This window comes from Eumetopias jubatus, unplaced genomic scaffold (assembly GCF_037043125.1).
Source record: "Eumetopias jubatus isolate StellerSeaLion01/CBP00866 unplaced genomic scaffold, mEumJub1_p1.0 scaffold_3, whole genome shotgun sequence".
NCBI classification, from domain to species: Eukaryota; Metazoa; Chordata; class Mammalia; order Carnivora; family Otariidae; genus Eumetopias; species Eumetopias jubatus.
In genome coordinates, this window is record NW_028274809.1 from 28,379,971 (window position 1) to 28,393,841 (window position 13,871).

The following is a 13,871-nucleotide window of genomic DNA, read 5'->3' on the forward strand; positions in this document are numbered from 1 at the left end:
TGTATGTAACCTATGTATATCAGTATATATAAAATGTTTCAAACTTTGTAGACAGCTTACATTTGGGTCACATTTTCTAATAGATTTTTCAATCTCTGTTAATTGGTATAATTAGACCATTTTTTAAATATAATATTGATATGTTAAGGCTAAGTCCATCATTTTATCTTTTTATTTTCTATCATTCTATTTTTCATTTCTCTGTTTTATTTTTCCTGCCACCCTGTGTGTTACTTGAACATTTTGTAGAATTCCATTTTGATGTCCCTTTTTGTATCGTGCTTTTGGTGGTTGATCTATGTATTACATTGTACCATTAATGTGGAGTCTTTGACTACTGAATGCTTACCTTTCTTCTTTTCTAATTAAGCTATAATTAAGCATATAATGAAACTATAATCTAATCAAGCATATGATAAGCTATAAATCTCCTTCTAAGCTCCGCTTTTGTTTCCCCCAATTTTTTGATATATTCAACTTTCATAATTACTCAGTTCAAATTTTTGCCATGGATGGCATATATTCCAACAATTTGTGAATTGTCCACATATTTTATTTCAATTGATTTTCAATTAATTCTTTTGTGGTCAGAAAATACACTCTGTATGATTTTAATCTTGAGGTTTATTGACACTTGTTTATAGTCCAGCATATGTTCAATCTTGAAGATTTGATGTGTAATTTAAAAGAATGTGAATTTTATAGTGTTTGTATTCTATAAATGGCATTTTCATCAAATTGTGTGTAAGGTTATCCTATGGAAGTTTTGTCTAATTGTTTTACCAATTACTGAGAGAATGGTATTTTTATAAATTTCAACATGGTGGGATTTGATCATGTCTCCCTTTTGCTTTGACAATTTTTGCTTTATGCAATATGAAGTTCCTAAACGCATGCATATGTAGGATCATTATTTCTTTCTGGTAAGTGGATTCTTTTACCGTTCTGATATGTCCCTCCAACTTAGTAATACTCTGTCTTGAAGTCTACTTAGCCACAGCCATTTTCTTATGCTTAGGGTAAGCACTGCATATAACTCATCCACCCTTTTAATTTCAACAAATCTATGATCTTCATATTTATCTGTATCTTTATATTTAGAGTACATTTCTTGCAGACGGTATATACTTAAGTTACACATTTATTACCCATTCTGTCTTTTAAGTGATTGTTTAGTTCATTTACATTGAATACAATCATTGCTATGTTGGGTTTAAATATAACACATTGGTATTGGCATTCTAGATGTCCTATCTTTGTTCCTTTGTACCTACTTCCTTACCTTTTATTTGGGGGGGTGGTGTCAATTAACTATTTCTTAATCTTTCACTTGTATTAATTTTTAGCAATTATGCATCCTGAACTTACCAGAGCCTCCACTTAAGTAATATTGAACTATTTCACAAACTACATAAAAAGTTTACAAATGTATACTCAATTTTGCTTCCCAGCCTTTGCCCTTTTAGATTTTGTCTACATAGTGCTCACTTCAGCAGCACATACAAGAGATTTTGTCTACATAATTTATAAACCTTAGTAAGAGACTACTATGTGTGCTTTAAGCAGTCAATAGACATTTAAATGAATTATAAAGATATAAAGATAGATGTAAGTACAGTAGTAAATAAGGATGATAAGAATACAGTTTTATTATTTTAGTCTGTCATTTTTATTCATATATATATGAATATATATCATATATCATATATCATATGTATATATATATATATATACACCCATTCTGGTCTTCCTCATTCCTTCCTACCAATCTATGTTCCCATCTGGCATATTCCTCTTTGACCTAGAGAACTTTCTTGAGCATTTCCCATACTGAAGGTATGATGAAGATGAATTCTCTCAGATGTTTTCTGTCTGAAAAGTATCATTATTTTCCCTTTATCTTTATGCATATTATCACCTTAAAGATGTCATCCCATTATATTCCAGCCTCCGTTGTTTCCTGAGTAAAAGGCAGACATCTTCTTTATTGCTGTTCCCTAATATGCCCTTTTTCTCTGTCCACTTTTAAGTTTTCTTTTGACTGTGATTTACAGCAGTTTAACTATGATATATCTAAGTATGATTTTCTTTTAATTATCCTGCCTTGGGTTTGCTAAAAATCTGGAACATACAGGTTGATTAATTTCATCCATTTAGAAAATTCTTGGCCATTGTCTCCTCAAATATTTATTTTGTCCAGTTCTCTCTCTTTACCTCTAATTTCACATGTGTTAGACAATTACATGTTGTCTCACAAGCCTCAGACGCTTCCGCTATTTTAATTTATTTTTTCTCCTAAATAAATTAAAATATTTTTTAATATTCAGTTGGAAAATTTCTATCGACCTCTTTTTAAGGGCATTAATCCTTTATCATGCTGTATCTAGTATGCTATTGAGCATATTAAATGAATTCTTCATTTTTGAATTGAATATTTCAATTTTAGAATTTCTATTTTATTATTTTTTGAAGTTTTTATTTCTCTGATTTTCCCATCTGTTTTATGTACCTTTTTCACCAAATCATCTAACATATTTATAATAGTTATTATTAAGTACTTATCTGCAAATTCTAACATCTGGATCATCTAGTTTTTTCTGCTCTTATTTTTACTCCAGATTTTGGGTCCCTGCCTTTTAATTTTGTATCACATTCCAGGCCCTGTAAGTAAAAGAATAGTAGAGACTGAAGTATATGATGTCAACTGCCTGAAAAGGCAGACCTCATCCTCCGTCAGGCTTCTTGGGTAAGGAAGCTGGATTACTTTGTTGTTAAACTAAGTTGAGCTTTGTTGTAGTTTTTGTCTCATGTTTTTTGTGATCCTGGTTTTGCGTTTTGAGAGCAGAATCAAGACTCCTTCAGCTGACCTCAAGATTTTAGCACTAGCAGCCTCTAGTGGCCATTATATGGATTTTAGTCCACCTGACATTTTCCAAGCCATAGAACTTTTGCGGCTATTTGAACTATCCATCAGTTTTTTGAGTTGCTAGGGATTTTACTTTGCTTTCCTGCCCCTCCCTGGCATGTGGGCTGTAGCAATCATGCACCATGTGCCTTAAAGTATGTCTCTCAGATCCTCTACTCTGTCCCATGACTTTGGCTAACTGCTGCCTTTCACTCTGAGAGTACTTTGCACCTCTTGGGAAATTTCTCTTAGCCCACCTGCGCTGTCCCCAGCCTCTGGCACATGGCCTCCATGCACTCAGTGAAGGCCCCATAGGGAAAAATCGTCTGGTGGGTGATGGTTCACTGTGAATGGGGCTCACTACTTGGGATTCTAAGCCCATATGCTAACCCTTGGCTGTTAAAAGTTGGTTTAAGGGGCACCTAGATGACACAGTTGGTTAAGCAACAGACTCTTGGTTTCAGCTAAGTGATCTCAGGGTCTTGGGGTCCAGCCACGCATCTGGCTCAGCAGTCTGCTTCAGGATTCTCTCTCTCCCTCTGCACCCCACCCCAGCTCGCTTATTCTTTCTCTCAAATAAATAAATAAATCTTAAAAAAAAAAAAAACTATTGGTTTAAGAGCCTGGCTCTTTTCTTTCGATCCCCTTCTATGACCTGGTTGTTCCTCTTCTGCTACAGACCCAGGGATTAATAGCAGTCATGGGTCTCTTCTCTTATAGGAAGGGCCTGCCCACTTCTAGAATTAGGATCGTTTAGACTTCTTGGCATCCTCAACTCACTGATGAGTTATTACAAATTGCTGATTTTGCATCTTACTCAGTTACTTTTCCTAACTGAAAGCAAAAGATTTTGCCTCTTGTTCCTTTAAAAAAAATTGTTTGGGGCACCTGGGTGGCTCAGTCGTTAAGCATCTGCCTTCGGCTCAGGTCATGATCCCAGGGTCCTGGGATCGACTTCCACATCGGGCTCCCTGCTCCGTGGGAAGCCTGCTTCTCCCTCTCCCACTCTCCCCCTGCTTGTGTTCCCTCTCTCGCTGTGTCTCCCTCTGTCAAAGAAATAAAATCTTAAAAAAAAAAAACTGTTTACTACATATTCTTATCAGTTAATAAAATACTAAAACTTTTTATAGAAAATATTTGGGGGTGCCTGGGTGGCTCAGTCACTTAAGTGTCAGATTACTGGTCTCAGCTCAGGTCTTGATCTCAAGATCACAAATTCAAGCCCCATGTTGGGCTCCACGCTGGGTGTAGAGTCTACTGGAAAGGAAAGAAAGAAAAGAAAGAAAAGAAAGAAAAGAAAGAAAGAAAGAGAGAGAGAGAGAAAGAAAGAAAGAGGGTGGTAGGGGGATGGGTTAGCCTGGTGATGGGTATTGAGGAGGGCACGTTCTGCATGGAGTACTGGGTGTTATGAACAAACAATGAATCATGGAACACTGCACCAAAAACTAATGATGTAATATATGGTGATTGACATAACAATAAAAAAATTAAATACAAAAAAAAAGAAAGAAAGGGAGAGAGAGAAAGAGAGAGAGAGAGAAAGAAAGAAAGAAAGAGAGAGAGAAAGAAAGAAAGAAAGAGAGAGAGAGAGAAAGAAAGAAAAAGAGAGAAAGAAAGAAAGAGAGAGAAAGAGAGAAAGAAAGAAAGAAAGAGAAAGAAAGAAAGAGAGAGAGAAAGAAAGAGAGAAAGAAAGAGAGAGAAAGAGAGAAAGAAAGAAAGAGAAAGAAAGAAAGAGAGAGAGAGAAAGAAAGAAAGAGAAAAAGAAAGAAAGAGAGAGAGAGAAAGAGAGAAAGAAAGAGAGGGAGGGAGGAAGGAAGGAAGGAGAGACAGAGAAAGAAAAGAAAGAAAGAAAGAAAGAGAGAGAGAGAGAGAGAGAAAGAAAGAAAGAAAGAAAGAAAGAAAGAAAGAAAGAAAGAAAGAAAGAAAGAAAGAAAGAAAAAGAAAAGAGAAAATATTTGGATAATGTGTGAAACACAAAAGGGGGGGAGGATCTCCTGAATTCCTACCAACCAAAAAGAAACACTGTATTTCATGTATTTCTTTTCATTCTATCTCTATGCAGCATTTTCTATTGTTTTGAGCATCTACATTCCCAATTTACATACAACTTTATTACCTGATTTTTTTTTTCTGTTAACTGTGTAACAAAGGAATTTTTTTCTAAGGCCACAAAGTCTTTACAAAAAACATTTATATAAGTTTATTTAACCTTCTCTGGAAGGTTCTTCATTGGAAATTTATATTCTTCAGAATAAACTTAAATTCTTCCGAATATTCACTATAAAAATCAATGGTTCAAGGAATGTTTTGTCCACTCAATTCCCACCACTCCAAATCCTTATACTTGAATCTTAGAAATAATTTTATAAGATCAAAGGATATGACTGCTTTGAAGTTTTTTAAACACACATTGCTAAATTGCTTTCCAGAAGTTCATTTAAACTTTAAACATGAGATGGATTATATGGTAATTTCTACAGTATGCTGCTGTTTTAAATATAATACTCTAACAAATGTAATAACCTTATGGCCTATCAGAAGAGTTCGTTCCCATCTATTTACTAAGAGTAACCGTCTCCTATAAAGAACTTATCAAACTCAACACCCAAAGAACAAATAATCCAAACAAGAAAGGGGCAGAAGACATGAACAGACATTTCTGCAAAGAAGACATCCAAATGGCCAACAGACACATGAAAAAGTGCTCAACATCACTTGGCATCAGGGAAATACAAATCAAAACCTCAATGAGATACCACCTCACACCAGTCAGAATGGCTAAAATTAACAAGTCAGGAAATGACAGATGTTGGCGAGGATGCAGAGAAAGGGGAACCGTCCTACACCGTTGGTGGGAATGCAAGCTGGTGCAGCCACTCTGGAAAACAGTATGGAGGTTCCTCAACATTTGAAAATAGAGCTACCCTACAACCCAGCAATTTTACAACCAGGTATTTATCCAAAGGATACAAACATAGTGATTTGAAGGGGCACATGCACCCCAGTGTTTAAAGCAGAAATGTCCACAATAGCCAAACTATGGAAAGAGCCCAGATGTCCATCAACAGATGAATGGATAAAGAAGATGTGACATATATACACAATGGAATATTACTCAGCCATCAAAAGAATGAAATCTTGCCATTTGCAGTGATATGGATGGAACTAGAAGGTATTATGCTAAGTGCAATAAGTCAATCAGAGAAAGACAATTATATGATCTCACTGATATGTGAAATTTAAGAAACAAGGCAGAGAATCATATGGAAAGAAAAGAAAAAATGAGACAAGATGAAACCAGAGAGGGAGACAAATCCTAAGAGACTCTTAATCTTAGGAAACAAACTGAGGGTTGCTGGAGGGGAGGGGAAGTGGGGGGATGGGGTAACTGGGTGATGGACATTGGGAAGGGTATGTGTTGTAATGAGCACTGGGTATTATATAAGACTGATGAATCACAGACCTGTACCCATGAAACAAATAATATATGTTAATTTAAAAATAATAATAAAATATGAAAGCTGAAAAATAAGTAAATAAAAGTAACTGTCTCATTTTGTCAAACCAACAATAAGGAAATTATATAAGGAACAAGACAATAGATGTTTACAAAATCTTAGTCTTATTTCCCCTCAATAAAGATGTTTATTCTCAATGCACACTTTTTTTTTTTTTTACTTCTTGTTCCTTTTATAAAAACTTTCATTACTGGGTGCCTGGGTGGCTCAGTCACTTAAGCATCTGCCTTTGGCTCAGGTCATGCTCCTGGGGTCCTGGGATCAAGCCCCACATTGGGGGGGGGGGTGTTCTCCGCTCAGCAGGCAGTCTGCTTCTCCCTCTGCCCCTCCCTCTGCTCCTGCTCTCTCTCAAATAAATAAATTTTTAAAATCTTAATAAAGTCCTGATTAGGGGCGCCTGGGTGGCTCAGTCATTAGGTGTCTGCCTTCGGCTCAGGTCGTGATCCCGGGGTCCTGGGATCGAGCCCAGCATCAGGCTCCCTATTCTGCGGGAAGCCTGCTTCTCCCTCTCCCACTCCCCCTGCTTGTGTTTCCTCTCTTGCTGTCTCTCTCTCTCTGTCAAAAAATAAATAAATAAATCTTAAAAAAAAAAAGTCCTGATTATTAGTGCAAAATCAAAGAAATCTTCAACTCACTGCTTCCCTTACTGCTCTCCCTACTCCCCTTCCTTCCAAAAAAATCAAGCATAAAGAAAAATGTCTAATGCTGGTAGAGTTTATGTATGATAGACTGTTCTCAGGATCCCCATAAAAGCCACTTATATATCCATTTATCATATTAACTCCTATAATATGCACATATCATCATGCATTTTACTCATGAGGTCTGAGTGACAGGAATTTAAGCATGACTTAAAGCACCACCTATCACTTAAAAGTGAATACCTAGAAGTTTCCAACATTCACATATGATTGCTATACTGCAAATAGCACTGATGAGGAATTTGGAGATCAGGATTCAGCTTTAGATCCTGTCATCAGTGAGCTGGGTCACTCTGACTAACACCTAATCTCTGGCTCTGAGTTTACTCGTGTGTAAAATTAAGGTATTGTCTGGAAGACCTATGGGATGCCCCTTGCTTCCGCTTAATTCTACAACTCTGATCTTTCACCTACTAATGAAATCACCTACTGGCTAATCTTATGAAATGACAAATACATCTTTTTTTTTTAAGATTTTATTTATTTATTTGACAGATAGAGACATAGCGAGAGAGGGAACACAAGCAGGCGGAGTGGGAGAGGGAGAAGCAGGCTTCCCGCGGAGCAGGGAGCCCGATGCGGGGCTTCATCCCAGGACCCTGGGATCATGACCTGAGCCGAAGGCAGATGCTTAACAACTGAGCCACCCAGGCACCCCAACAAATACTTCTTTAAAATACAAATCTCCTTTAGGAATACAGAGTGAAATGAGATGTAGCCATTCATAGGTAACAAAAAAGAAATCATAAATCATGTTGCTGACTACCTATTTCGATTTTTAAGCAAAATATTTAATATAGCATAATATAATGTAAACATAATGTACCATAACATAATACACACAGATACATACTTATAAGTATATGTGCATATATCTTAGCCAGATAACTCTAACCTAAAGAAAACACCAGAATGTTTCAGGTCCTACACCATTCCTTAACTGGATAGCTAAAAACATTCCAACCTTGCTTTTATCTTCTAGGACATTTGTGTCCTAGAATAAAGGGGTTTTTATATATAATAGTTGGCAATCAAGAAATATATAAAAATATTATCCCAGTTTCCCTGTGGGGTTCACAAATACAAAAATTATCATTACCTTTCCTATGCTGATATCTGGCTGCATAAAGCGAAGACAGTCTGAATAATTAGCCCATGTTTTATTTAAACTGTACATAAAATCCCATGTTCCATTGGGGTTACAGTGTCGGAAGGCAACTCCTATAAAGACATGAAGAAAAACATTGAAATTGCTCAATTCTCTTGGTTTTCATTAGGGGAAAAAAAGTCCATTTCTATTCCAAATTAATCATTTCCAAAAAATTCAATACCTTTATGATTGAAGTCATAAATATAAGGAGGGCATGGAACCGCCAATATTTTCCCCACTGTTCCTCTGGGCCAACAAATGAGTCCATCCCATTCTGGGAAACAATTTCCCTCTAATAAAGAAAAAAATTAAAAAGCAAATAAAAATGCAATTGGAACCAGACAGTAAATGTGCTCAAAATACAAAATTTCAGGTCTCCACCTGTAGCAAAATGTAAAACAAATTGGTAGTTGTAAAAACTAGAATGGGGTAGATACGATGCAAATGTCCTAAGATTCATCCACCTCACCTGGTCCATTAAGAGGAACGTTTGATTTGCATAAATTAAAAATATTTTAGTGATTCCACTATATATGAGTTATAGCAATTAATATATAAGAAACATTGGAATTCATTGTGAACAACCGTAGTAAAATTCTATCACAGTTGTAGCTACATTTTTTTACCCTAGATTTTAAAAAATTGCTGTTAAGAAATATGATACCTGAAACAGATTGAGCTTCCCAGGTAAGCTCCAAGATTTGAGTTTGCTTTTTACCAATAATTCTTTATTTTCTTTTTACCAATAATTCTAGTAATTTGAGTCTAACACTCATCTCAAACAAAATTCTCACAAGCTCTACTCTCCTCAAGAATCAAGTATAAAGATTTGGAGTGGGGGGGAGAATTGAATGGGCAAAATGCACCCAGAACCCTAGCACTTCTCAAAACCTCCATTGCCAGACCCATGGTCCAAGCTTGTCAAACCATGATATTTACACAGAACAATCTAGAATTTGGAAACTCCAACTTTGTCTCTTTTCGGTTCTATAACTGAACTGATAATATAATGTAACCATAACACTGTAACCATACATTTGTGAAGTTGAACTGGGATGAATAATATTTTGGGTTTTGTTTTTAACTACTTGAATCATTTTATAACTAGGTATTTGCATTTACATTTCATTTTCTTTCGTAGACATGAGGAAAAATTTTATTACAAAAATTTTTTCATAAATAAAGCACATTGTATACATATATACACACACACATATCACCCAGAATTGATATGTGCTAATATTTTACCATATTTATTTCATCTAATTTATTTTTTGCGGTGGTATTTTAAAGTTAATTGCAGACAGTGTAACCACCACTCTTAAATATTTTGATACGCTTCTCTCAACGTTAAGGGAATTTAAAAGGGGAAATTTCTTAAATTAGCTAGTGAATTCAAAATGCCATTTTAGTTTTTTACACATAAATTGAAGAAAGTTTTCATTGAAAGGTAAATCTGATCTTTCAGGTTCCATTCTTGCTCTCCTTTCATTCATTCACACAGTAAGCCAAAATCTTCCAAAGGCTTCCCATCTCACTCCCAGCAAAAGCCAAGTCTTTACAAAGTCTGAAAGCCCTGCAAGATCCGCTTTCCCCCATACTTATCGCCCTGACCTCAGTTCTGCGAAGGTCCTCCTAGCTCTCCCTTCAATTCAGTGCGTTCACCAGATGGCTTAAGGTTTATTCCCCTCCGCCCTACAGACTTTTACTCACAGGTCGCTTCTGAACAAACTCTCCCCATTTATAGTTACCTTCCAAACACTCCTTACACCCTTGCCTTCTATACTTTTTACTTGAGCTGTCATCACCTTCCAATAGTAAGTGTTATTTTATTATTGGTTCCTTAAACCTCAGGGACCCTAAAGATAGGGAATTTTGTCTGTTTTGTTCCATGCCTTAGGCACCCAGCACTTGGCAGGGGCTTAACAAATATTCAGAGTCAACACTGTGTGTTCTTTAGGACTGCTCTCCATTAGTTGTGTATTGAACTTCCAGGAAAGAGTATATCCTTCGTTTCAAAATGAGATTACTTTTAATGAGTGTTGTATTCATTTTTTCTATTGCTACCATAACAAATTACCACAAATGTAACGGCTTCAAATAACCCAAACTTATTATCTCACTATTTCTTTAAGTCGGAAGTCCAGTGAGTTCAGCTAGGACTGAGTTCCCCATTTCCTTGCTGGCGATCAACTTCTAGAAACCACTTATATCCCTTGGTTTATGACTCCTTTCCTCCATCTTCAAAGTCAACAAGTCAAGGTGACCCTTCTCGTCAAGTCTCTCTTCCACTCTCCTTTTCCCCTCCTGATTCATCCACCACATACACCACATTGGGCCCATCCAGATAATCCAGGATAATTTCCCCATTTTAAGGCCTGTAATCCCACCTGCAGTGTCCCTGTGCCATGTAACATAGCATACACAGGCATAACACCAGGTAGTTAGGGTATGGACATCTTTGGGGACCTTTATTCTGCTACCACAAGTCCTATCCATTATAGCTCTCTCAATTTTTTTGTTACCAATTACACTACTGTAGCTGAGGAATTTTGCTCTAACCGATGTTCATGATGTCAAGTTGTTTGTTCAATTTTGAATAGTCATGCAAACCCTGATCTGTACAGAAAAGAATTCAGCATAAACCTGAAATTAACTTCTTAGTGTCCTCCATATCACATGGAAACAAACAACTCGATTTGCTTTGGGTATTGCTGAAGCAATAAGAAAAAGAAAATGTCTTCCCTCGCCCACACTGTTCTTATAGAAGAGAACGTTCTCTTGGAAACAGCCTCACTTTGCTTGCATAATAAAAGCCTATACTTTACATATCACAAGCAATCCAGGAACCCATCACACTGACTCTTGCTTCTGGTGCACAGCTTCATCGGCTTCTTTCCACCATTACCTATGTTTTGTTTTGTTTCTTGTTCAGAGTGCAATGAACCAACCTCTTTCACCAACTTTACCCTAGACACTCTTCTGTATCTTACTACCATTCCATGTGGCTTCACATCCATTCACTTTGTCTTTAACAAGTCATGCATCCTCATTTATTTGTACTGTCCAATCCTTTACCAGATATCTATTGTGCATCTACAATAATTTGACCTGGACACACATTCTTGTGTTCTGACAACTAGTTGTCCCTCTACAATGTATGCTGCAGGGGTGCCTGGGTGGCTCAGTCAGTTAAGCACCCAACTCTTGATTTTGACTCAGGTCATGACCTCAGGGTTGTGAGATTAAGACCTGTGTAGGGCTCCGCACTGAGCGTGGAGCCTGCTTGGGATTCTCTCTCTCCTTCTTCCTCTGTCCCTCCCCACCGCTTGTCTTATCTCTCTCTCTAAAATAGATAGGTGATAGATAGATAGATAGATAGATAGATAGATAGATAGATAGATAGATAATAGATAGATAGATAGATGATAGATGGATAGATAGATGATAGATAGAAAATAGATAAAATGTATGCTGCAATATCATGATATTTTCTGGCAAGAGTTAGTTACATGATGGAATAAGGTCTTCATACAAGTTTAAAACCCAATGACCATTTATTCTATAATTATGTAGTTTTTAAACTACCATGGAGACAAATCTGCTGATATTTTCCTCATGCTCTAAAGGGGATAGTTTTCTAGTTCCTTACAAGATACCACCCCACACACATACACACACAATCCCCAAAATTCAGAAAACCAACATTCCTCAAAAATAATGTTTCTGTAGATTGTGTTCATCTCTCTGGTGGCTCTTTGACAAAGAGAATAGTAAATATTCACAAACGTTGAAAGGACTGGGGAAGCCATGCCCTCACACAGCTAACGCAGAGATCTTAATTAACATCTACTCTTTGATCATCATTTCACATCCTATGTGAGTAAATACTTTCATCAGTTACCAAGAAACTGATTAATTGCATGATGATTCACCAATCTCTCTTTATAAATTAACACCATTAATTACATTTCTTGTCATCTTTTGTGTGTGCCAGGACAAACTACTTATTAGTGATGCTTGTCACACCATGATCTTCACACAGAACAGTCTAAAATTTGGAAACTCCAACTTTGTCTCTTTCCAGTTCTATAGTTACCCATAATACAGTGTAACCATACATTTGTGAAGTCAAACCAGGATCAATAATATTTTGGGTTTTGTTTTTAACTACTTGAATCATTTTGTAGCTAGGTATTTGCATTTATACTTCTTTCACTTTCATAGACATGAAGAAAATTTGTATTTTCTTTTTATTACAATTTTTTCATAAATAAAAGAGAATATTATATCTATACAGCACCTGGAATTGACACTTGCTCATATTTTGCCATATTTATTTCATCTGATTTCTTTTTTGAAGACACAAAGAGTAGGGTGAGAAAGTCCTACATTTGTCTAATTAGTGTTCCAGATGGAAAGACTAGGAGAAGGGGAGAGAGCAAAGTTTCAGACAAAATAGCAAACCATTCCTACCAATGACTAAAGACACAGATCCTCAGACCTCAGAAATCAAATGAATCCATACCTAGATACAGATAAAACTGCAGAACATCAAATGCAAAGAAAAGCTCTTAAAAGGAGCCAGAGAGAAAAAACTAATCATCAACAAAGACTGAGTACTGATTTGTCACCAGTAACAATGGAAGCTAGAGTAAAAGTGAAATAATATTCAGGTGTGAAAAGTAAATAATTCTCAACCAAGGATCATATGTCCAGAAAAAGTATCTTTGAGGATTGAGACTGAAATAAACACCTTTTCAGACAAACACTGAGAGTGTTCACTGCAATCAAGTTCTAACGTAAAGAAATCTTACAAAAAGACATATTTCATCTTGAAGAAAAATTATAATATATAATTAAGATAAAACTATATGACTTTATTAATATAAAATTATATGACAATAACATAATTTGGAAGTAATTAAAGTACTTCAAATTGCTTATATTATTCAAGAGGGAGAAGTTATAAACTTCAAATGTTCTTAAGTATTTGGCAATTAGAATGAAGTAGATCAAACTAGACATTTCATTATAGGGCATAGCTTTTTTTTTTTCCCCCTAGGGAGGAAGAGGAGGGGGGAGGGGCAAAGGGAGAGGGAGAGAGAATTTTAAGCAGGGTCCACACCCAGTGCGGAGCTCAGTCTCACAACCCTGAGATCACGAACTGAGCTGAAATCAAAAGTCTGAAGCTTAATCAACTGAGCCACCCAAGCGCCCCTAAGGCATAGCTTTATTTTTTTTAATCCTTTATTTAAATTCAATTTAGTTAACATATACTGTATTATTAGTTTCAGGGGTAGAATTTAGTGATTCATCAGTTGCCTATAACACCCAGTGCTCATTACATCAAGTGCCCTCCTTAATGCCCATCACCCAGTTACCCCATCCCCCCACTGACCTCCCCTCCAGCAACCCTCAGTTTGTTTCCTAGGCTTAGGAGTCTCTGATGGTTTGCCTCCCTCTCTGATTTCATCTTATTTTATTTTTCCTTCCCTTCCCCTGTGTTCATCTGTTTTGTTTCTTAAATTCCACATATGAGTGAAATCATATTGTGTCTTTGTCTGACTTATTTCGCTTAGCATAATACTCTCTAG

At 36.3% G+C, this 13,871-nt stretch overlaps 1 protein-coding gene across 1 annotated transcript in view; it reads right to left on the reverse strand.

Annotated features, from left to right (window-relative positions):
• PTH2R (parathyroid hormone 2 receptor) overlaps window positions 1-13,871 on the reverse strand; it is a 74,879-nt gene that overhangs the window by 42,207 nt on the left and 18,801 nt on the right. Inside the window, exons 3-4 of the mRNA XM_028112179.1 lie at window positions 8,456-8,566; window positions 8,224-8,345 (exon numbers count right to left, since the gene is read on the reverse strand). Coding sequence (XP_027967980.1) covers window positions 8,224-8,345; window positions 8,456-8,566 — 233 coding nt within the window. The remainder of the gene's footprint in view (window positions 1-8,223; window positions 8,346-8,455; window positions 8,567-13,871) is intronic.